The sequence below is a fragment of the Squalius cephalus genome (genome assembly GCF_949319135.1).
Source record: "Squalius cephalus genome assembly, chromosome: 20".
NCBI classification, from domain to species: domain Eukaryota; kingdom Metazoa; phylum Chordata; class Actinopteri; order Cypriniformes; family Leuciscidae; genus Squalius; species Squalius cephalus.
Genome location: NC_137141.1, coordinates 18,875,898 through 18,901,695, shown reverse-complemented (window position 1 = coordinate 18,901,695; position 25,798 = coordinate 18,875,898). Strand labels below are relative to the sequence as shown.

The window sequence follows — 25,798 nt, the reverse complement described above, 5'->3', positions numbered from 1 at the left end:
ACATTAACCAAGTGAATTGCACACATGGCGAGACACTCTTTAACTACAACTTACAAATCATTCACCACAATCTACTATGGATGAAAGATCATATGAAGATATGGACACACACACATTTCAAACACAGACATACAACCACAGCAGTTTTATTAATGACCAAAGTACAAGCTGCATCTGACTTCCAGTTACCAACCTTTGATATCCAGCTCAGCACATAAACCAAGCATTTTGTAAGACGACACAGAGGGAATTCTGTGCATCAATAAAAAGCATGAAGTTTGATGATCTAATTACGGAGATCAATGGCTTCGGCAGGTTCCAGAAGATGATTATTTGCATCAGTTTTGTAGGACGATTCACTATACCGTGCCACTTTCTACTAAGCAACTTTATCGCCGCCATCCCGTCTCACCATTGTGACATTAGCTCTCTGGATGCTGAGGGAATTTTTTGGAATTTGAGTCGGGAGCAGAAACTTGCTGCCAGTATTCCAGCACAGGAAGATGGGACTCCTGCTTCTTGTCTCATGTTTTCTTATCCTCAGTTCCACCTGTTGGCAAACTCCTCCAGCAGCACAGAACGTCCTGTAGTGGAGTGTCAGAATGGATGGGAGTATGACAACAGCACATTCATCAGCACTCTCGCCACACAGGTGAGATTTCAATGAAGAAGGTGCTGCACTTCACAAACGTGCCTGTATACTGACAAATCCAACGAGTTAACTCAAATCATTTGAGGGGTAACACTTTATAATGTTTACATTAGAGTTAACTACATTAGTTAACATGAACTAACAATGAACAATACTTTCACAGCATTTATAACCTGATGTTCATTTAAGCTTGTTCATTTCATTCTAGTTAATGCACTGTGAAGTAGCATGAACAAACAACGAACGATTGTCTTTTTTACTGACATTAACAAATGTTAATGCAGTTTTAAAAAAAATTGCTTACACAATTTTTCAAACTATGGCTCCTTTTCTCTAAACTCTAAACTCTTGCAGAAGCAAACAATTAATACATAACTGTTTTTACTCTTTTAAAAAATGTTTTTTTTTTTTTTTTTTTTTGTGTAGTACAGTAACTCTACACACAAACCATTAAATGATTAGCCACATACACGGCAAACTACGCAGATGTGAAAAATGTAAAACACTACTCTCGTGTCTTTTGCTTGTTCAGTGTGCATGAGTTTGTCATAGCACTTATACTTACATGTATGTGCACAAATACACTGTATATACAGTATGCATGCACAATTGATGAACTTACTGGGGGGTAAAAATAATTTCTTTCCAAATAAACAAATAATGTGTATATATATATATATATATATATATATATATATATATATATATATATATATATATATATATATATATATATAATTTATATTTTTTTTTTACACGATCATTAGGTGTAGGTAATATGAGGAATATGAATGTGGCATTTGAATGGCAGTGTTTTCCAAATGAAACACAAGAGCTGTTAGTTTAGAATAATGTGTCTAATGTAGAGAACTGTGTTTAGCATTTTGCAAAAAAAAAAAAAAAATGTTTTACAATTGCAACCTGAGTGTAAACCATATAATGTGCAAGCAGTTTTGCAGACCTGGTCTGAAGATTAGGTATATATGAGTGACCACTTTTAGTGTGGAAGCATAAATGCTGTATGCTAATTCTTTACAAAACAATATTTATTGTATGAATACTGTGAAGAGAGAGACATTGTCTTACTATTAAAAGACACTATAAACTCTACTCAAATACATTGTGTCTAAATTGAGCAAAATCAAATAAAATTTAACATAAAATTAACTCAAGCAAGTCAGTAGTAGGTAATTATTGGCTAGGAATTCTGCATGTGCAAGTACAATAAAAAAAAATATATATAATAATAGCAATAGTTTTTCAGTCATTTGCACATTCTTACCTTTAAGTTTTTTCCACTGCCCTTGACATCCAACCAATAAATAAATAAATGAATCTGTTAGTTGGGGAATTTGAGGGGTAACGTGACAAATGAATGGTTGCAGGTTCATGCACATCTACATTTAGTTTTCAGTCTTTTAGTCTTTTAGTTCATGAAGCAGTTCATCACAACAGTTACTGTTTAAGAAAAGTTATTTCCCATCTCTCTTCATTTCACAGTGGGATCTAGTATGTGATAACAGAGGTCTGAATAAAGCTGTGGCCACCATCTTCTTCGTTGGAGTGATGTTTGGAGCAGCTTTTTATGGAGGCATGAGTGACAGGTGATGTTTCGTTAAAAATAGAACTGTGTATTATAATAAATGATGTACATTTTATGAACACAGCCAAAAGCATGAAATGCTCTGTATAAAAAACATACTCTGTTTGGCATGTAGGTTTGGGCGTAAGCCAATGCTGCTGGTGTCGTATATATCAGGAATGGCTTTTGCATTGGCCAGCGTCTTTTCTTCCTCCTTCATCATGTTTGCAGTGCTGAGATTCTTTAGTGGATTCACCATCACTGGCATCGTTATCGTCTCATCCGTACTCAGTAAGAACCTCTCTCTCTCAGTCTCAATGCCTCAGATTATGATTGAAAGAAAACAAAGGAAAAGGGCCTTATCGTTTATACGTGTCTTTCTCCAGATGTGGAGTGGGTGGACATTCAGCACAGGAGACTAGTATGTATAATTGACAGTATGGCATGGGCTTTTGGGAGCACCTCATTGTCTCTTATTGCGTACTGTATCAGAGACTGGAGATGGCTGACAGTGGCCGTCACTTCACCTTTACTACTGTGCACAGTCCTCTGGTGGTAATGGGCCTTACATATTCTTTCTGTCTAATTTAAAGCACAATTTAGTCAGTACAGCCTACGTCTAAAGACATGCCCTGTGTCCAAGTATCCAGATTCTGAAGTGCGCATGCCACTGGAGACTTTACAATCCCATGAGGCCACGGGGGTGATTTATGAATGGCAGTGAAGCAATGCAACTCACGCCATAGATCACATGAATTTCACATCTGAATTTCATTCCTACTACACACATTTATCCTATAGAACACACTTTTTTAACGGTTGCTAAGTACATTTCAAACCAAATGTAGTACCTACTTAGTTTGCGCTTTCGGACGCAGCATCGTTTTTTAAAAGATGAACATTTAACTTGAGTGCCACGTTTTTAGAATGCCGTGTCAAACACGTCTCTCTAGTATAGTGCATGTTTACTTAGAAAACTATGAAAAAGCAGAGGAGTGTAATGCAAAAATGCATTCTGTCTGAACGACCCCTATGTTTTATAGAGCAAATGTTTCTTATCTAGGTGGGTTCCAGAGTCGGCTCGGTGGCTGATAGCCAATGGGAAGGCAGAAAGAGCTCATTTTTATCTTCATAAATGTGCTGTCATGAATCGCAAGGAGGAAGTTATCTCAAGAATCAAACCTGAGGTGAGAGAAAATATATATTTTCGATTTTACAGTACATGCTGGATTGACAAATGGTCACTTTAAAACAACTGTCTGTCAGTAGGCTAACTATAGCTCTGTCTTTCTTCTATAGGCTCTCTCTATCATAATAACAGATCAAGGAAAGAAAAATTATTCATACCTGGACCTTGTCAGAACCCCTAAGATAAGGAGACTGGCTATGCTCACAGGAACCATTTGGTGTGTAACTGGTTTTGCACAACTAACTTCCGAATTCTGTAAATCAATAGCATCGCTTCCATTCGTTTGTGTGCTTTATTAAATATAGAGAGCTGTTTTACTCAAAATGCCTTCAAATAAGTGAGCAAAGATGAGCATAACAGATTTCCATCCCATATGCAGATTGATATCTAAATGTTAAATATATATATATATATATATTTCTTCTTCTCACTAAAATTTGGATATTGAAATTGAAGAAAACACCAACAATGAAAATAACTAGGTTAGCTGATTACCTTAAAAGCCCATAGAATCCGCCATTAACACTTTCTCAGACAAGCTGATGCGATGAGATTTGTTTTCCTGTATTTGCGCATGTGACGTTCGACATAAAGCCTAGTGAATCCTCTAATGAGCATGTGCTAACTTTATAGAGTGCCCGCCCACTTTTTCAGCAGTCTTGGTTCTGGAAGTATTTTTCCCATTCATTTTTTCCATAGTTTTTTTTTTTTTTTTAATGTTTTCATTAAAGAGGTATAAGACATGTACCAAACCAACCAGCTAAGAGGTGAATCACAACATTAAAAACATTGATTTTAAGGGGGAAAAAAGTATTTGAAAATTGGACAAAAAGGTCCAAGACAGTGTACTTAACGGCTTTAATGAGGGAAAAAATACAATTGCAAGAAGCATTGCAAATTATATAATCCAATTAAAAATGATGGAGAAATATAACAGTTTTTGATCCTTCTCACCAGATAAAGTAAGTTCAAATAAAGCGGGTTGATGACTTCAGTGAAAGCATATACCATCAATTAACAACCAGGTTGTTCACAGAAAGTCTGTCTTTAATAGGGTAGTTCACCCAAAAATTATCCCGTAATTTACTCATCCTCAAGCCATCCTTGTATATGACTTTATTCTTTCAGCCAAACACATTCAGAGTCATATTAAAAATATCCTGGCTCTTCCATGCTTTATAATGGGAGTGAATGGTAGGCCTACCTTAATTTTTGAAGCCCAAAAAAAGCACATCCATCCATCATAAAAGTATTCTATAATCAATATTTATAACTTTATAAACTATAATCACTGACTTTTGGAAACGACTGTACACGAGTCTAGTTCTGGCGGAAGAGTGACCTCTGACCCGACGCATGACGTATTGATGAAGCGCAGAGGATAGAGCAAAACAAAACACCTGTCATGAATTAGAATGAAATGTTGATTAATGATTTCGATGTAAGAGAAGAGGAGCTTGAGCTCAGTTTTGAGTTTTTTTGTTGCCCAGCCCTATTTGTTTGAACCGCAAGAGGCGTCTACTCTCACCTAAGCTTACGCTACTCCTACATCCTACGTCATGCGTCGGGTCAGAGGTCACTCTTCTGCTGGAACTCGACTTGCGTAGCCGTTACTGGAAGCCAGTGATTATAGTTTATAAAGTTATAAAAATGCATTGCTTTGCTTCAGAAGGCCTTTATTAACCCCCCGGAGCCGTATGGATTACTTTATGGATTACTTTTATGATGGATAGATGCGCTTTTTTGGGCTTCAAAATCTAAGGTACCATTCACTCCCATTATAAAGCTTGGAAGAGCCAGAATATTTTTTAATATAACTCCGATTGTGTTTGGCTGAAAGAAGAAAGCCATATACACCTAGGATGGCTTGAGGCTGAGTAAATTATGGGATACTTTTCATTTTTTGGTGAACTAACCCTTTAGCAGTTGATAAGTAATTGTTTAAAATCCATTTCTCTGTTTAAAAAAATGAAAATAAAAAATTAAAGGGATTTTTACTTCTGGAACCTGGCTGTTGAACTCTATTAGCCTTCAGCCGCACTAGATTAGAGAACATGGACAGACTTTATTGTTTGAATAATAAATTATCTTTAATGACTTTTCACCTCTTGCAGGTTTTGTGTTGCCACTATAACCTATGGTATAAGCCTCAACATCACTGGCTTTGGACTAAATATGTACCTCACTCAGTTTGTGTATGGAGCCATTGAGGTTCCATCTAAACTGATCGTATATTACCTGCTGGAGAAGATTGGCAGACGTAAAACTGAAGCAGGAGCTCATCTATTGGCTGGAATCAGTCTTATGATCAACATATTCATACCCAAAGGTGAGACTAGCAAAACCAACCCATGATTGCACAATATCACACGAGCAAGAGTCCTGTTGTTCTCACATATCTAAAACAGCACGACTGCTTTTATGCAACAGATGAATAAACAAGATGTTAAGTCTGTATTAGGCCTACATTTTAGACACTATATTGACATTACCTTGTTTTTTGCTCCGCCAACAAAAACTGTTCAAAACAAAGCCAAAGTAAAACGTTGCAAAGTACGAGCATAGTGGTGTTTTGTTCCTGAATGAATCAGCGTTTTTAAAGATTTTTTTTGGGGGGGGGGGGGGGGGGGGGGGGGGGGACAACGACGCTATATGTCGGCGCTGCCCATGAGGCTATCGTGCCGATGAATCAGCGTCTATTAACCTCTCTCATAAAGACATTACCTTGTTTCGTTCCTGAATAAATCAGCAATTTCAGCAGTCAGTTGTACAGTATGTACATGTGATTAAATGACAGGCACTTAAAAATCCCGATCATGGTACGCTGCTCAGTCGATTAGATAACTGTGTAGTCTAAGAACACACTGTAATTGTTCAATGGACACTGTAGAAACGGCATAAGCGCTGGACAACTTGAACTCATTAGGGAAACTAGCCACTAGACATTTATTTATTCAGTCACACACACTGTGCTCAATTTCATCTCTTTCACACTCAGATCAGTGGATTGGTCGTACTGTGGTGGCAGTACTGGGTAAAGGTTTCGCGGTTGCTGCTTTTTCTACAATTGTATTATACAGCTCGGAGCTTTACCCCACTGTTCTCAGGTAACAGAACATATGATTAAAGGTGTATTTTACACTAAAATCTTTAAATTACTTAATTGTTATATTACTATTATTATTAGGCTATTATTATCTAAAATTAAATTATATTTGCATTATTTGATATAAATATAACTGCACTACTTTATTTTGCATTGTTTATATTGATACTCTTTTTACCTTTTAATAATGGTTCTCATTATTAACAATGTTGAAAACAGTTTCCGCTACTTAATTTCTGTAATAAAATTTAAAAGAACAGTATTTATTTGAAATAGAAATTTTGTAACATTATAAATGTCTTTACTGTCATTTTTGATCAGAACTGAATAAAGTAGAGATTTTTTTTTTTTTAAATCTTTCTTACCCGAAATTTTTAAATGGTACTGTATAAAAAAAATATTAAACAGCACAACGGTTTTCAACATTGATAGTAATAAGAAATGTTTCTTGAGCTTTGCCAACACAGGGACAAATTGTATTTTTAAATATATTAAAATATAAAAAGTTCTTTAAAATTGTAATACTATTTCGGAATATTACTGTTTTTATTTTTAAGTAAATAAATGCAACCTTGGTGAGCATAAGAGACTTCTTTAAACAACATAAAATATATATATATATATATATATATTATTCCAAACTTTTGACCGCAAAGTGCAAAATGTATGTCAATGCATAGAATATAAACAAAGAATTTATTTGATTGGGTCCTATAGGCAAAATGGGATGGGCTATAACTCGTTCCTGGCCCGTCTGGGTGTGTCTGTGGCTCCTCTAGTCCTGCTATTGGACAGTTTCTGGGGTCACTTCTCTCAGACCATCCTGTGTTCTGTGGCATTCGTCGCTTGTCTGGTGGCTTGGCAGTTACCCGAGACACGAGGCAGGTGTCTACCCGAGACTATAGAGGATGTCGAGGGTACTGGGTGAGTCATAACCTATATTTTGTTTTGCAGCTATAGAAGACTTGTATTTAACACACTGCTGAACATTTGAGTAACTCTGTCGAGTCAAGCATGTAAAACACAAACCACTAAATTATTTTAAGATTATTTTAGCTTAGAGGAGAATTAGCTTGAATATTGGGATCAATATAGGTACATTTAATCTCTATTAAAAACACACTAAAAGGAAACATAAAAGGAAAGTTGAAGTTGTGTTCATTAACCAAATTAATCATGTGTTTTTATCATATTGAATAGGAAAAATCTCATTAAACATCATGGAAAGCAGGAAGACGTGGAGAAAATGAAAATGAAAGAACCCACTGAAGACCACTGAGATTTGTGTACTTTCAATCCTTTTACCAAATTTATAATACAGACTGATGTTCTGTTGCTTAGTGTCATGTTCGGATTCCAGGAACAAGTGTCATGTTCAGATTAAAAAAAAAAAAAAATGAAAGAACAACTCTAAAGTTCTTTTAAAATAGTTTTTATTAGTTACAAATATTTTTTTTTATAAGATTTACAAATTTCTCCAGTGCCATGTAATAATTAGAGATTTCCTAAATGAGATTAAATGGAGTTGTGAATGAATACACTGAAATTGTGAATCTGTGTTGACACAAAGAGAGAGAGAGAGAGAGAGAGAGAGAGAGAGAGAGAGAGAGAGAGAGAGAGAGAGAGAGAGAGAGAGAGAGAGAGAGAGAGAGAGAGTGTGTGTGTTTGAGTGGGGACTGTTGACTATGAATTAATTTTTAAGATGCCAGTGGCCATTTCTGATTATCAATTAGAATACATGCATATGCAATGACATTTGCATATATCAAATGAACCTTTACACTTTACAATTTTATTAATGTAAAAAAAAAAAAAAAAACACTTCAGTACCAAATTAAAAAAAGAGCTTTTTCGTTATGACTTAATGCTCACTTGGCATTTCATTCTCTGCATTTTCTTTCTCGTATATGTAACAGCCCACCTTTCCAATGTTCACACCTTTTGGTCCAAAAAGGTACCCATAGCAGGGCACATGGCAGTACGGGCTGCCCTCATGCTGCAGAAAATAGAGAAAATAATAGAGTATTATTATTAGGGAGTCCGAATTAATAATGAAGTAATCATTATGGTAAATATTCTACAAATATTACACAATATATCACTTATCAACATTATATATAAAGAAGAACTCAACTATTGATCACATAACTTTGAGTTGCATTCCAGTGTTAGCTACTATTTTAATTTTGAATATGAATTTAATATGAAATAATATAAACTTTAAACACTTTTAATAGAAGCAGTAGGCTGAACAATGCGTTTATGAGTACCTCTGCATGACCACCAGGGGTCAGTGTTTTCTTGCACCTCACACAGCGAAGGCAAGGCCTGTGCCAGTTGCGACCCAGTGACATCACCTTCTCAGCTGCAGCATTAGACCATGACATCACCACAACACAAATGACATCATATCAATCTATCACAGCACTGTTTTTAATAATTATACATTAAAAACTAAATAAGATATGTATATTTTATAACAAAGAAAAAAATATTTAAAAAAATTATTTACAATTTGTAATATTTTTTTATTTTAAATATACATTAATTTATTTCAAATATATAATTTGATATATAAAATAAATGTAATAAAAAAAATATATATATATAATTTTAAATAAAATTTGTAAGTGTAATTTTGTTTGAGACAAAAAATATTGCCTATGTTCCCTTTTAAATAGACCAAAGAATGGTCAGACAGAATGCTTGCACACGTACAGGATCTACCACAGAAGCACAAAACCACACACACACACACACACACACACGTTTCCATCTTTTATGGAGACTTTCCCTAGACAATGATTTTCATACTGTGCAAAACTGTATATTCTACACCCTAACGCTAAACCTAAACCTACCTATCACAGAAAACATTTTTACATTTTTAGAATATTTAATTTTGTATTATGATTTATAAGCTGTTTTCCTCATGGGGACCAACAAGTACTGGTATTACTATTCTTGTGGGGACATTTGGTCCCCGTAACGTAGGGAATACCAGGTACACACTCACTCACTCACTCACTCGCAAACACTCACACACACCACAGACATTCCTGAAAGTTCTCAAATGTCTGAAAAGTCATAGTTTTGATTCACTGGACTCACCGAAATAAACTGCCTTTCCACAGCCGGGACACGAATAAGTTTCTCCAGCAAACATGCGTGTAGGAGCATTGGAAGCTACAAACGAAAAGCAAACACTTTATGGTTCTGTATACATACTTGTTTAAACTTTTATTTTCGTATCTTTGCGTATGTTAACATTTTTCTTTGGAGGACTGGTTTGTTGCTTTTGAATGCCAGATCCAAATCTGTTCTGTATGATCTAGATTTGATAAGGATCTTTAAATCAACACTTCTGTCTCACATCAAAGATGACAGACTGTTACCAGTTTCAGATCCTAATGTCTTCTCCTGTGTTATATTTAACAAAGTGAACCCATGGCGCTTGGCTCACAGGAAACACGTTACATTCTGAGACATTTCTCCAGACGTTTCCACAGCAGTCCTTAAAACCCTCCCCTTACATTCCTGCAACGTCCCGCCTGTCGGAAAACACCTATTAAGGGGAAATATTTCAGGAAAGAAGCCAATCAACTAAAGCCATTAAAATTCCACTGCATAAAATCCCAAGGGGGTCACTTCAGAAAACAATCCTCCCACCCCTCCATTACAACACACACATTTAAGTATTTCTATCTCCCACTCAGTGTGGGAATCTGTGTGTGTGTGTGTGTGTGTGTGTGTGTGTGTGTGTGTGTGTGTGTGTGTGTGTGTGTGTGTGTTGTTAAAAAGTTCTGAGGAAGTGTTAATATATAAAAGGAATGTGTGGAACAATGCAGCTTGGAAGAAAGAGCGTGTCTATATATATGCATTGGCTAAAAATAGCATATGGACACATTTGGACACTTAAATCACACTTAACCATGTCTGAATGTCATTTCATTACAAGACAAAATATCAAACCAAGTGGCATTTACAGTCAAATTATGCTCAAACTTTTCTCAGAAATAACTTTTCCTCACTTTTACCAATTAATGTCAAGAGATTTTAGTAGATGTACAAATTAGTTTCCCTCAAGTTCAACAGGTGTTCTAGCAGAGTAGCCACATTAAGTAAGGACATATTACACTAACGTTTGACAACCGAAAAGTGTTCAAATACTTGTTTTAATTTTTGACAGTATATTATAGAAACCATTTCAGCCTCAGTGTAAAAGAATAAAAAATAAAAACTGCAAAAGGGAAACAAGGAATAAATGATTACAAAATTTATACACATAATAAAACAACAAAACTTGTGAGATATAATAATGACAATGAGATATAAATTTAAAAGAACGACTGTTTTTCGCAATTGATCTCACAAAGTTAATTTTTTTATGTTTCTCTTTTATTCTAACCTTTTTTCAGAGACATCAATAAACTTTTTGTAATATTTTTGCTTAAAAGTGTGTTTGTGATGCAGCTTTTAAAAAAGCTGATTATGCAGCAGCCATTACTTAAAGAATTGTTATGTTCAGCAATTTTAACTAAAGCACAGTCGATGGAGGAGTCAACTTGTTCACTTTATGAGCAAAGCTTAAACAGTAAGCCTAACAACACTTATAATAAGTGGAAATGGCAACACTAAGCACTCAGCCTTTCCAAGCAAATAAGCAAAACAGTTATTAAATATTCTGTCTCAATTTTAGCATTTGGATTTGGATTTATTTTGTCTATTTTGTCTTGTTCTTTGCTGTTTTTCTAGATCTGGAACATGAATAAGTCAAGGCTCGTACTGCTTTCCCTGTGATTTCTCGCACTGCACATAAAGAGAAACATTCATTGCATGTTAAAATACGTCATTACCAACTAGTTGTTCAGTTCAGTTCTGTACACACAGAGTAGAAGTTTTGAGTTTGTGACTACCAGCATTTTTTGGGAGTTCATTCGAATGTAGAATGTGGTTGGTTGTCACTCCCGTAAAATACTGAACTGTGCGTGTACAGAAGAGGATTAAGCACTCACAGGTGAGTTGACAGCCAAATTTAGCTGCAGTGTGTACGTGGCCATTGAGATCCCAGTTCAGGATTCTTTGATGTATAGAATTTTCTAAATAACAGTATTAATTTGAAATAGATATTTTCTGTAGTGTTATAAATGTCTTTACCGCACATTTGATTAATTGAATGCATCCTTATGGAATAAAGATATTAATAAAAAAAAGAAAATAATAATAATAATGTATTAATGACTTAAAACTTTTGAACAGTAGTGTCTAAATTACCTTTGGGTTGATTATAGTTGATCTGTGAGTTGGTCCAAGGTGTGGTGGGTGCTCCGTCTGGAGAGCTGTTAAATGATTTGTCAACCGGTGTTTGAGGAGGCGTGTCATATATGTAAGACCCCGCCCCTCCGATATTTACACCTACCAAAGAGAAGACAGAGCAGTGAATACCATTCCATTACTGTGTGAGTGAGTGTTTGGTTGATAAAGCTCATATCTAAGTGTTCAGACTCTCCTAATGCAGATAGCATTTGCCAAAAGCCAAAAATAACCTGTTCAGATCCTGATAAAATGTATCTCTTCCGAATTACACACTCACTTGGATAGTATAATACAAACTGAAACAAGCTTATTCTAAAGTCTGGATGTGCATTAACAAGCTATAAAAATAAAACCTAGCATCTTACCGAATGCGCACGCACACGCACACACATACGCACAGGCAGGTTCACTTTATTTGTGGGGACTCCCCATAGATGTAATGGTTTTATACGGTCCAAACTGTATATTCTGTCCCCTTACACTAACCCGACCCCTAAACCTACCAATCACACACACACACACAAAAAGTACAATATGCAACTTTTGGCCCTCTATCGTTAAAAAACAAAACTGCATGCTTTTTGCAGAAGAACATTGTTTTGGTTGTGCTTTGGCTCAGTGTGACTACAGCTGAATATGGTTCTTTCTCTAAAAAGAGAGAGAGCGAGATTATTCAACTGCTCATAAAACATTCACTACTGAGCTTAAGAGATATAACCAGTTTGGATGGAAAGGATCTCAAGCTGAATAGCTGAAGACGCTACAGTAGCTACACCCATTAATAGACACGGTACTTCCTTGAAAATAAATTCCAGCACAGCTTCATACACTGTTCGTTTGTTGGCCAGAGGAGAACTGGCCCCCCGACTGAGCCTGGTTTCTCCCAAGGTTTTTTTTATCCATTCTGTCACCTGAGTTTGGGTTCCTTGCAACTGTTGCTTATGGCTTGCTTAGTTGGGGACACTTGATATTCAACAATATTATTGATCTGACTTCATTGACACCACTGTATGAGAACTGAACTGAGCTGGATGATGACATCACTGTTTTCTTAAGAGCTGCTGAATAGATAAATAAACTAAATTAATAACTAATGACTTTTACAACTTAAATTAATCAATACTGAACTTACTTAAGCTGGACAATGACACCATTTTCTTCTAGAGCTGCTGTACAGCCGAAATAAACTTTGTTGATTATTTTCCTGTCATCACTGTAAAGCTGTTTTAAAACAATCTGTACTGTAAAAAGCGCTAGGCTATTTGGATAAAGATGACTTGACACAGCGCTACAACAACCATAATGAAATTACCCTTCAAAATAGATAATGCTTTACAATGAACTCTGTTAGAGAGCTACTGTACACATGGCAATGTATTCATTCAATAAAATGCCTTACTCACTTGTTCAGTAATAAAATCTTCACATCACTTTTACAACAATTCAAATCCCTCAGTTCTCGCTATCTCCTAAAGCCAAGCCAATGTTGATTCATTGATGCTTTATTACGAGCTCAGTTGCGTTCTCTTTTTGCCAGCAGACTCTCCTTTGTTCGGGGTCTTTTTAAAATGGGTGATTATCCGGAGGTTCGAGATTTAGTTGCTTGTACTAAAAACAATGTACTAAAAACAGAACGCGATTTTTGCATACAGGTGACAACGTAGTCAAAACGATCCGTGTTCACATGGATCCACAAAAATGACTAAAAACAGGCCAGTTGTTGGTGATGTCACTTTGTAAAGAGACATTACGCGCCTATAGACTGAACACGTAATAAGCATGCGCATGACGTCATCGTTTCACATATTCACGTTTTTATAGTTTACATGGAGGTGATAACGGTATTGTTTTCAAAAACTTGCACTTTGAAACCCGTTTTCAAAAGCCCAAAACACCATTGTCGTGTAAATGAACGGCCAAAATGCATACAAAGTTTTCAGTTTTTAGTTGAAATGGAGTTGTGTAAACGGCCCCTTGAAAGGCCCACTGAAGTGCCTTGAAACGCGCAGCATTATTCAATTTGTTGACGTAATTTCCACTGAAACAGGAAGACAGGGTGGGACATAACGAAGTGAGAGACAGTAAGTTTTGAATGTTTACAGTGGGGAGAACAAGTATTTGATACACTGCCGATTTTGCAGGTTTTCCCACTTACAAAGCATGTAGAAGTCTGCAATTTTTATCATAGGTACTCTTCAACTGTGAGAGACGGAATCTAAAACAAAAATCCAGAAAATCACATTGTATGATTTTTAAGTAATTAATTTGCATTTTATTGCATGACATAAGTATTTGATACATCAGAAAAGCAGAACTTAATATTTGGTACATAAACCTTTGTTTGCAATTACAGAGATCATACGTTTCCTGTAGTTCTTGACCAGGTTTGCACACACTGCAGCAGGGATTTTGGCCCACTCCTCCAGACAGACCTTCTCCAGATCCTTCAGGTTTCGGGGCTGTCGCTGGGCAATACGGACTTTCAGCTCCCTCCAAAGATTTTCTATTGGGTTCAGGTCTGGAGACTGGCTAGGCCACTCGAGGACCTTGAGATGCTTCTTGCGGAGCCACTCCTTAGTTGCCCTGGCTGTGTGTTTCTGGTCATTGTCATGCTGGAAGACCCAGCCACGACCCATCTTCAATGCTCTTACTGAGGGAAGGAGGTTGTTGGCCAAGATCTCACGATACATGGCCCCATCCATCCTCCCCTCAATACGGTGCAGTCGTCCTGTCCCCTTTGCAGAAAAGCATCCCCAAAGAATGATGTTTCCACCTCCATGCTTCACGGTTGGGATGGTGTTCTTGGGGTTGTACTCATCCTTCTTCTTCCTCCAAACACGGTGAGTGGAGTTTAGACCAAAAAGCTCTATTTTTGTCTCATCAGACCACATGACCTTCTCCCATTCCTCCTCTGGATCATCCAGATGGTCATTGGCAAACTTCAGATGGGCCTGGACATGCGCTGGCTTGAGCAGGGGGACCTTGCGTGCGCTGCAGGATTTTAATCCATGACGGCGTAGTGTGTTACTAATGGTTTTCTTTGAGACTGTGGTCCCAGCTCTCTTCAGGTCATTGACCAGGTCCTGCCGTGTAGTTCTGGGCTGATCCCTCACCTTCCTCATGATCATTGATGCCCCACAAGGTGAGATCTTGCATGGTGCCCCAGACCGAGGGAGATTGACCATCATCTTGAACTTCTTCCATTTTCTAATAATTGCGCCAACAGTTGTTGCCTTCTCACCAACCTGCTTGCCTATTGTCCTGTAGCCCATCCCAGCCTTGTGCAGGTCTACAATTTTATCCCTGATGTCGTTACACAGCTCTCTGGTCTTGGCCACTGTGGAGAGGTTGGAGTCTGTTTGATTGAGTGTGTGGACAGGTGTCTTTTATATAGGTAACGAGTTCAAACAGGTACAGTTAATACAGGTAATGAGTGGAGAACAGGAGAGCTTCTTCAAGAAAAAGCCGGAATTCTTACTGGTTGGTAGGTGATCAAATACTTATGTCATGCAATAAAATGCAAATTAATTATGTAAAAATCATACAATGTGATTTTCTGGATTTTTGTTTTAGATTCCGTCACTCACAGTTGAAGTGTACCTATGAAAAATTACAGACCTCTACATGCTTTGTAAGTAGGAAAACCTGCAAAATCGGCAGTGTATCAAGTACTTGTTCTCCCCACTGTATATCTACTAAATGCTAATTTTGTCATTGTTTTGGAGCACATTAGCTTATAGACAACAGCTTATTCATACTAAAAGCCAAAAAACTTCAATTTTGATTTCATGGGGACTTTAAATGATAATTCACCCAAAAAACAAAACAAAACTGAATCATCATTAACTCCTGTTGTTGCAAACCTGTAAGACTTTATGATATTTTTAAGGATCTCTTCAAGTGATGTTCAGCTCCAAAAGGGAGAAAAAGTACCAAAAAAGCTGGTCAACCTCTGCTGACATGAGGGTAAAAAAAATGACCCCTCTGTTCTCTCTCTCTCTCTCTCTCTCTCTCTCTCTCTCTCTGTTCTCTCTCTCTCTCTCTCTTCTCTGTGTTCTCTCTCTCTCTCTCTCTCTCTGTTCTCTCTCTCTCTCTCTCTTCTCTGTGTTCTCTCTCTCTCCCTCTCACACACACACGAACGATAAGGTTTCTAGTGGTGAGTGAATGGTCTTTGGTTGGAAGGTTATTCTAAAAAAGTCACCGAGAGTCAGATGTCTCTAAATGAGCCCTGATTCAAACCTTTATTTCCTGTACATGGATACAGAGAGCAGCTAGAACAAAAAATCCAAATACGCATTAAATACCTGTTAGCACGTAAATTCTTACATAGCTTTGTATGAAGATGAAAATGCACTATATTTCCAATTAAATGTCAAATTTTTACACGTACGCACAAAACACCTTACAAACTCCATACCATACAATTTATTGTACATACCTTTTGGTCCAAAGAGAGTTCCATAGCAGGGTTTATGACAGTAAGGCAATCCATCGTGCTGATAGAGAAAAAGAGAGAATATCTTTATTAGTCCATTTTAACTTTGTTTTACTTCATCTGCTAAATTTCCCACTGTACAAATGTATAGTTTTTTTTAAATCACATCAATAAACCATACTAAAACTAAAATGATAAAAATATTCTAATTGCAGAGTGCTTACACATATTTAGTTCACTACCAATAATAATTTTTTTTTTTCTATAAAAACGTGTATTTGTAAATTAAATTAAAATTTGTGCTAGACACTCTTCTACTAAAACCTAAATTTTCAAGCAAGGTAATATTTTCAGAAGTGTGTGTGGGAGACAGAATGAAAGAGAGAAAGAGGCTTGTGTCGTGCTGGATTCATTAGAGGTCATTGTTTATCCTTCTGTTCCTTCCTGCTCCTCCCAGACTGCATAAAAAGACCCAGTCAGGCTCAAATCAAGAGTGAAATTCAAGCCTCCTTACACACACACACACACCCACACCCACACCCACACACACACACACACACACACACTCTTGTACATCTATCTTTATGAGGACATTCATTGACGCAATGCAATCTCTAGCCGCTTACTCTAACCTTACCCATCACAACTAAGTGCCTAACCCGAACCCTAAACTTATAGGTATACCCTTAACCTAATTATAACCTTATTCCTAAAAAAAAGTCTTGACCCTCAAACAGGCCTTTAAAGGGGTCTCAGAAAGTGAGGACCGGCCAAAATGTACTCACTTTACTCTCTTTGTTCTCACTCCAATGGTCTAAAACTCAAACTGGTCCTCACAAAGATAGTTGTACAAGTACACACACGCACACACACACACACACACACACACACACACCTCTATTTTAGTGTGCAAGTGTTTTAGTGCGTGTGCTCAAAACATTAAATCCAAAATAACATGCTAAACTGAACAAACAGATATTTACTCATTTATTCTTATCTTACCATCTTAATCAGGCATTTTTTAATATATTTTATATATTATATTAAAAGCAACATCTAACTCAGTGTCTCTGTTGTGACAAGCTAAAAATACAGTTTGCGTTCCCACTGAGAGCCATTTCCCAAAGAATAGAGTTAGAAAAAAAAAGGCAGTCGACACCTGCAGAGAGTGAACACCAACAACACAACCTCCTGCTGTTTTGAACACAATAAGAGAAAAAGAGCACACACAGTTCTCAAAAGAAGGGGAAACAAAAAAAAAGAGCACACAGTTCTCAAAAGAAGGGGAAACAGTAACTTTAATAGAAGAGTAACGAGACTAAATATATCTTTCGGTGAGACAATGAAGAGCTGTTTGTCCATCCATTTTTATCAACACAAATGAAAAAGCAAAAGAAAAAAAAACTTCCTTCAGTCCAAACTCACCTTATAATTAAACTAAAGCTGTATGTGACTGTTGTGTTTGTGTGCGTGCAAGCGTGAGCGTAATGAGAGAGAGAAGGAGGGAGAAGGAAGAAAGGAAGAGAAGCAGAAAAGCAGACGATTGTTTTCTGGTTTGAATGAACACTATCTTTGTCCCTACATTGTCCTTGTAATAGTTCTGGTAAAAACCCACAGTAACACTGTGTGGGAGAGAAAGTGCATAGGCTTACAGATACCTACAAGTTCAGTAAAGTTATTTGAAATGTAGCAGCTGTACCGGACTGAACATGCATTTGAAAATGACAGATTACTGCCATTTCTCCATGAATTTCATGCGGTTAAGAATATTATGATTTACATTTCCTGTAAGAGGCAAGTAGTAGTAAAGCCCAAGACTAAAAGAATTTGTTTCGCTTCCTGTTAACACAGTCAGTCATTCTTCATCCCGCTGTGTCTGTCAAACTCTTTTCTGTTCATACTGTAAAAAAATTACAGAATAAAGCAAAATCAAATGCTTTTAGTAAGGAGTACTGAGGATATTTATACCTTATCCTTTCGTTCTTTGCTATTTTGATGTTTAGGGTTCAAATGAGTATGGGAACGGTTTTATGTAACCGTTTCAAGAAAACAAACATGCTACATTTTTTCCATTCAATTTTAATAGTGAATGTAATTGTAATCTCTCCCTGACAGTCAGAGAGCATTCCAGACAGATCCAATGAGGTTACTATAAATACTGATTATCTGTGCTTAAAGTCATTGTAGGACTTTCAATTCCTCCATAAACTTCTACTCTTGATGAGTGACAAGTCTACGGGTGGAGTGTAGACTTACAGAGGAATGGATGTGAACAATCATTTAACCCAAACAGGGACAAAAGACAACTCAGATCACTGAACTAGAAAATGTCTTCTAATGTATCAGACAAGACCATCGAACATGTCAGGACAATAAGAAGGAGAGAAAAAAGAAGAAAGGAAGAAGAAAGTGCAGTGAGGTGCACTGAAATAGGCAAGGGCATGGATGACCTAGAATCAGTGTCAACCCAATGGCTTGAGCTTTAAAAGTCGGTTGTGTGATCTCCTGCTAAACTATGACATTGAGGATGTGCAAGCCTGAAACTCTACAGACCAACATACATACAGACCAAGAAGTAGGACATCCAGAATCCCATTTATCTGTCATCAGGGATCATGTCTGTGCTGTCTGATCAAAGGAGAAGGAACGAAGGAAGGAAGGAAAGAAGAAAAGAAAGAAAGAAAGAAAGAAAGAAAGAAAGAAAGAAAGAAAGAAAGTTAGTTAAACATCGTTAAAATACTCCAAGTGACTACAGTTTTAAGTTTATCAAGCTACGAGAATACTTTTTGTGCGCAACGACTTTATTCAACTATTAATTTTCTCCCGTGTGGGCCTCTGACGTGAACGCCACGATGCATGAGCGAGAATTGAGAAGATGCCGCTCATGATCATTTGATGGAAAGTGTGAAAGGTAAGCCATTCATTTTGTGGCACTGGTAAGGCACTTTTATGTTTTCTCATTGGTTTCTCACGATTCGGACATCCAGGAAATGCTCACTTTAGAACCATTTTAAACCCTACATCGAGACCCATCTGCGTCATCTTCTCAGTTTTCGCGCATGCATCGTGGCTCTCTCGTGAACTCACGTCAGAGGCCCACACAGAAGAAAATGAATAGTTGAATAAAGTCATTATTTTGGGGGGTTTTCGCACACAAAAAGTATTCTTGTCACTTGATAAACTTAAGGTTGAGACACTGTAGTCACTTGGACTATTTTAACGATGTTTTTACTAACTTTTCTGGGCCGGCAGAATGAAATTACATAGAAGCCTATGAAGAAGTAAGACAGCTCTTAGATTTCATAAAAAATATCTTAATTTGTGTTACGAAGATCAACGAAAGTCTTACAGGGTTGGAATAACATGAGGGTGAGTAATTAATGTACTGACAGAATATTCATTTTTGGGTGAACTAACCCTTTAATGGCATCTCAGCCAGCAGTATCAGCTTTAGTTCTGCTTACCTCCGCATGGCCTCCAGGAGACAGAATCTTACTACATCGTTCACATTTCAGACAGAAGCGGTGCCAGTTTTTCCCCAGAGAGCTCACTTTCTCAGCTAGAACAGGGAGAGAGTGTAATGCGTTATCTGATCAGTGTGTAATACCGTATATATAACTGAGGGTGACAGCTTTAACTGCAGTGATGTATCTCTAAATTACACACAATTAATAAGATCACAATTATCCTGTAGTGATACATTTCTATGTTTGGCCACATTACAGCTCAGTCAAATGACATTGTTCTTTCTAAGTGAGTAGTTCTTGGTCAAAAACACTGCTAAGTGGACCTGACTATATGTCAATATTCAAAAGCCTAAAAAAAAATTTTTTTTACAAATCAGCCATATACACTACAATTCAAAAGATTAGGGTCAGTAAGATTTAATGAAAAAAAAAAAAGTTAATTCAGCAAAATTGCATTCAAAAGTGACAGTAAAGACAGATTTCAAATAAAACTTTTATTTATCTAAAAAATAAATTGATCACGGTTTCTGCAAATATATTAAGCGGAAACTTTTTACAACATTGATAATAAGAAATGTTTCTTGAGCACCAAATCAGCATATTAGAAGGGATTAATTAAATAATTAATTAAAATATAAAGTTATTTTTAAATTGTACAAATATTTCACAATTTAACTATTTACTCTATTTTTTATCAAATAAAAGCAGCCAAGTGAGCATAAGAGAAATCTTTCAAAAACATAAAATAAAAAATATCTTCTGACCCCAAACTTTTGAATGGTAGTGTACTTAAAGTTCCGGTGTGGTAAAAATCAAGCTTTTAACGTTTTTTATATGTCAATCAGGTGTTTTTAATATGCTTTAAGACAAACCATGTGCATATTCATAAGTCATCACCATTGCTGAGTATTTTCTCCTTAAAACTCATAAACGCGGTTTGAAATCACTGGTGTTTCTGATGTCACAAACTGTAACCAATCACGTCAACGAGTGGATCTCTGAGCTGGTGAGAGTGAGTGGAGGCGGGGCTAATTTGCATAATCATAGAACCACGTATACTAAACGAGGCAAGTGTGTAGAGGTACATTCAAGGCATGACGGATTCTTTTTTTTTTTCATTTTGGTGATCAAAGGTGAGTTTTAAAGGATACAATTATTGACTAAAGCGGGACTTTAAAATCTTTATTTATATAACTTTTATAATTACTGTTACTGTAAATTCATAGTTCTTTTCAGGTGTGCCCAGCTCGGCAAATGCTGAAATACAGCTTAACACAACAACTACAATTGTGTGTGTGTTTGTGCATTTATATCTGTCGAGATATCTATAAACAGTACTTACAAGAGCTCTGAGAAAGACTTTCCACACAAAATACTAATTCTAATGGGTGGGGTCTGTATGTGTGTATGTATGTATGTGTGTGTGTGTGTGTGTGTGTGTGTGTGTGTGTGTGTGTGTGTGTGTGTGTGTGTGTGTGTGTGTGTGTGTGTGTGTGTGTGTGTGTGTGTGTGTGTGTGTGTGTGTGTGTGTGTGTGTGCAGCTGAAAATGCAGCATCAAAGGAGAGGAAGAACAAACTGGACCATCTGAAAAAAAGCTCCAAAGGGAGATCCTGTTACAACGCAAACCCTGCTGAGTCAGATCTGCTCCTATCAAGAGGATGTTGAAAAGTGCATCTTATCTCTGACCTTCTGATCTTCACAAGCAGTTATAGTGCATAATCAATTGAACAAGCATTTCACTGATATTTCAAAAGAAACACTACCATTTAAATGTTTGGGGTCAGTAAGATTTTTTTTTTAATTAATACTTTAAATGTTCTTTTAAACTTTCTATTTATTAATTAATCTTTAAAAAATGGTTTCACAAAAATATTAAGCAGCACAGCTATTTTCAACATTCATAGTAATAATAAATGTTTCTTGAGCAGCAAAATCAGCATATTAGAATGATTTCTGAAGGATCATGTGACTAGAGAAATGGCTGATGAAAATTCAGCATTGCCATCAGAGGAATAAATAATATTTTAAAAAGTATTCCAATTGAAACAGTTATTTAAAATTGTAGTATTATTTCACAATATTACTGTTTTTACTGTATTTTTGTTTATATAAATGCAGCCTCTTAAGGACCCCAAACTTCTGAATGGTAGTGTATGCTGATTTTCAGCCTTCTTTAGTAATGTTTTACAACTTCCATTGCACAAAACTGCTTGCCTGTGTTCTCTCATTTGTCTATCAGCTCCTGAATTTAACATAACTACGAAAAAAAAAAAAAAAAATCAATAGTTTGCTATGAGCAAATACACAGTAAACAACCATGGACTTTGGAGCACAGGAATGAGAAATACAAGTGATTTAGAGAAAGACACACGTCAACATTCCACACAAAAAAATGAAAATAAAAGTACTTTTAGATTTTAGATTTTCACTCTTAAAAAAAAAGGTTCTATATTGGCATTGATGGTTCAATGAAGAACCTTTCAACACCCATTGAACCTCTCAATTCCACAAAAGTTTATTTACAGTGGAAAAAGGTTCTTTGAGGAAGGATAGGCAATTTCAGAGAGGCTAGCAATAGCAAGCTAGCTTTGAATGCATAAGATCCCACCCTCCCTTCAATTCAATTCACATTAATTTGTAGAGTGCTTTTAACAACACGTATCGTTTCAAAGCAGCTTTACAGAAAATGCTTTACTTCTCCATAACACATGAATGCGCATAGCCAGAGCAGAGTCTGGAAAGTGTCATGAGAGACGGCGTTAAATTACCCCATCTCTCAAAGCACATAACATTACAATAATAATGAATGTAAACGACTTCAAAGCTCTGACTTGTACCACATGACTGCTGCAACCTATCCTATACCTTTAAGATTTAGAATGTTCTTCACACTAAGAAAAACGTTTTTTTAGGAACTGTTGACTGAAAGGTTATTTGGGGAAACAAAAATGGTTCTTCTATGGCATCGCTGTGAAAACCACTGTCATTTTTAAGATTGTAGTGATAAAATACCACGCGAAAGAGCTATAATATGGTACAAAAAAACATTTGCCAGGTTGACATTGTGCATTGTGCATATGGGGGACTAAACCCACCATCCCAGAACCTCACACACTAACCAGCCAACATTCCTAAGGTCTGTCTTTCTCACACACACATTCCATCACACAAAACTAGTCAGGTCAAACAGAGAGCACACCGAGTCAGACATTTTCAGAAGTCTAGGCTCAATGGGGATATCAAATCATCAAGCTAACATCTCCTCTTCAGCACAGCCAGAAAGACCGTTACTCCATCCGCTAACCTGCAACAGTAGCACAACAGATCCTCTCACTTTGTTCCAAGAGTCCCTTGCCAAATTCTTACGTAACACTGTCACCCAATTCTCTTTTCATGGGCTAAAGCATTTACTAACCCTGTGGCTACTGGATTCCGGGACAGAATACTAAACAGGAGCATATAACGTGACAAAAACGGGACAGACTAGAGAACATCCTCCAATGCGGTTGTGGGAGCGTCTGGGTCACTTGTGCTTGACCTACTAATAAAAATACTTAGTTCTGCACAGGCTGCAAGATTAGACTTCTTCTTCTTGAGACTGACAGTTTGGGGTCCCATATATCCCTATGCCGTATGTGAGAAAATTCATAATAACAATTTTGAAATTAACCTATTATTTTACCCTACATCTTTTCCTCAGACCCAGTTAAAACTACTAGACAGATTAACTTAACCGTTTACAAAGCAGACACATAGCCTACTTTTCAGAATGTTTCTCAAGGACAGGAACACCAAACACTTTTGTTTGGGGCTGAAGTACTGATGTGAAGGCTAAAAGGTAAGAATATTAGTATATGGAAATACATTGCATTTATTCACATTAATCCCAAACAGACGAAGAACAATAATGAAGCAGGCTACTTATAAAACATAATTCGTTATAAAGCATTTAAACACACACACGCACACACCATAAAGTATCTATCCGATGTAATGCTAACGTTACACCATGAAATATTTGGAACTATTAAACTGGATATGAGGTCTTCAATATCCCCAAAAGAAAACATAAGTGTTCAAATCCCACTGCATATAACCCAATGACTCCAAAAACAACAAATACACTTTCCAAACACTTGTTATGTAGCCTAACTCTGCCAAGATTTGCAGAAGTTTATTCCTTTAAAGAAAAAAAAAAAAAAACCTTTGACCTTTCAGAACATAATTTAAATGCCCTGCAATTTGAGTCAATTAGTCCAGTCCAATGATATGATAACAATGAAATGAACTTGGCTTAGATTTCTGCTAAGTGATCATTCTAGAGGAAAACTCTCACCGAAAAACACAGTCTTATCGCATCTTGGACAAATGGACGTCATTCTCTAGAAGAATCTTTTTGCCACGCAGGTTCGGGTCTGTTCGTCTCGGTTCGTTGCCTGCCTGTCTCTCAGCGCCTCTGCACACTGTGTGCAACTGCAACACAAGTCGCGCCGCGGCGTTTATTTAACTTTAAAGAGCCTCCGTGCTTTTCTCATGAATAATGAATGAATTGTGTGACGTTCGACCAGTAAACTGATTGACTGAAAGTTAGCTAATCCTACTATGGAGAAGGAAGACTTGTAAATATTAATTAGGAAACGTGACTGAACGCTCCAAGGTTACCAAGCAACGTTTAACTTGACCTCATTAATATTCATGACCTTCGCCATAGTAAGATCCGTTGTTTCGCCTAGAGCTGCGTGGCACCGTTACGCCACGCCTCCGGCTTGACCAATGAGGAATGTTTCTTACTCAACAATCAAAACAAAAACGTACAAAGCTACCCATCATCAAACCTTCCCGTTTTTTTTATTTATTCCCGACTAGTTTATTGTCAAAAAATCAAAAGGTGTTATAAGTCTGTTGGGTTTTTTTTGTCGTATGAATTGCTGGGGTTTTCATTAAAAACAGAAGAGTTTTGTGTCTCAAAAAATGAAAAAACGAAATATTCTTGAAAAAAAAATCTTAAAGGGTCTTAAAGGGGGTATTTCTAAGGAAATGTGGTTTTTAAAAATTCTACTTTCATCATCTCGATAAGGTTTCATACTGCCTCCTGGTGTTTTAAATCAAAACAGCACTGATAGGACTGGCAGAGCTTTTCATTTGAAAAGATTTTTAACAACTTAAAATTAAACAAGATTTTGAACCTGGCTTTATCTTCTGGTCAGATTTCTGTTATGGAAATATATGCAAAATAGTGCATATTTAATTAGATAGTGCATCATTTAAACATAACATTTCATAAAACTTGTAAAATAAAGCATTTGTTTTAATGAAATGTGATTAACCAACTGGGGAAGTATGGTAATATCTATTAAAATGTTTACTTTACCCTATTCATCTGTGCTGTCTTGATACGCTATATGAGGTTCTTTTTAAAATGAACCACAATAAAACACACATTGTTCCAAACATGTGTGTATTTCTCTCTTCTATATGGAATACAAAAGGAGATATTAGGCTAAACGTTATGGGCCGACAGCCTCGGGCAACATTCACTTTCATTGCATCTTTTTTTTTTTTTTCATACAATGAATGCCATTCTGTGAAAGGCTGTCGTTCCACCTAACATCTCCTTTTGTGTTCCACCGAACAAACAAAGACATATGTGTTTGGAACATCACAAGGATAAATAAATAATGACTGAATTTTAATTTATGGATGGACACTGTTGAATCCAAACTTTGTTGTACTGGAGCAGAGAGCCTTTCCAGTGCTCTCGTTCATTCTTCTGACTGTTTACAGTAAAGATATTGTAATTAGTACAGTCTAAACAGATGGCAGTGAATGATGGAGGCCTCAGTAAATGCACTTGCAGCCACTGGCATCACCACTGAGATAATAGATGATCTCACACACACGTCCTTAGATGGGGTCATAGGTCACCCCATGAGAGACAGCCATCCATGGTACCAACTACGATACAACTAAATCTCACATGGTCTATTACATAACTGTGTCTCACTGTCCATGGGCTTTATACGCTCAAATATGAGTTAAATTACTTCAGT

At 36.6% G+C, this 25,798-nt stretch overlaps 2 protein-coding genes across 2 annotated transcripts; one reads left to right on the top strand and one right to left on the bottom strand.

Annotated features, from left to right (window-relative positions):
* Positions 1–271: 271 nt before the first annotated feature.
* Positions 272–7,827, top strand: LOC307147724 (solute carrier family 22 member 7-like; the record flags this gene model as incomplete). The annotated part of the gene is made up of 10 exons (XM_079852656.1): positions 272–652; positions 2,153–2,256; positions 2,371–2,525; positions 2,621–2,789; positions 3,298–3,421; positions 3,534–3,640; positions 5,538–5,752; positions 6,422–6,530; positions 7,247–7,453; positions 7,730–7,827. The coding sequence occupies 10 exons, from the start codon at positions 272–274 to the stop codon at positions 7,806–7,808; spliced, it is 1,650 nt and encodes a 549-aa protein (XP_079708782.1). The 3' UTR covers positions 7,809–7,827.
* A 125-nt stretch (positions 7,828–7,952) lies between these two features.
* crip3 (cysteine-rich protein 3) lies at positions 7,953–24,360 on the bottom strand. Its single transcript, XM_079852658.1, has 7 exons — positions 24,085–24,360; positions 19,745–19,839; positions 16,284–16,341; positions 11,804–11,944; positions 9,641–9,715; positions 8,800–8,894; positions 7,953–8,525 (listed from the first exon to the last, which is right to left on the bottom strand). The coding sequence occupies exons 1-7, from the start codon at positions 24,125–24,127 to the stop codon at positions 8,391–8,393; spliced, it is 642 nt and encodes a 213-aa protein (XP_079708784.1). The 5' UTR covers positions 24,128–24,360; the 3' UTR covers positions 7,953–8,390.
* Between the last annotated feature and the right edge of the window lie 1,438 nt (positions 24,361–25,798).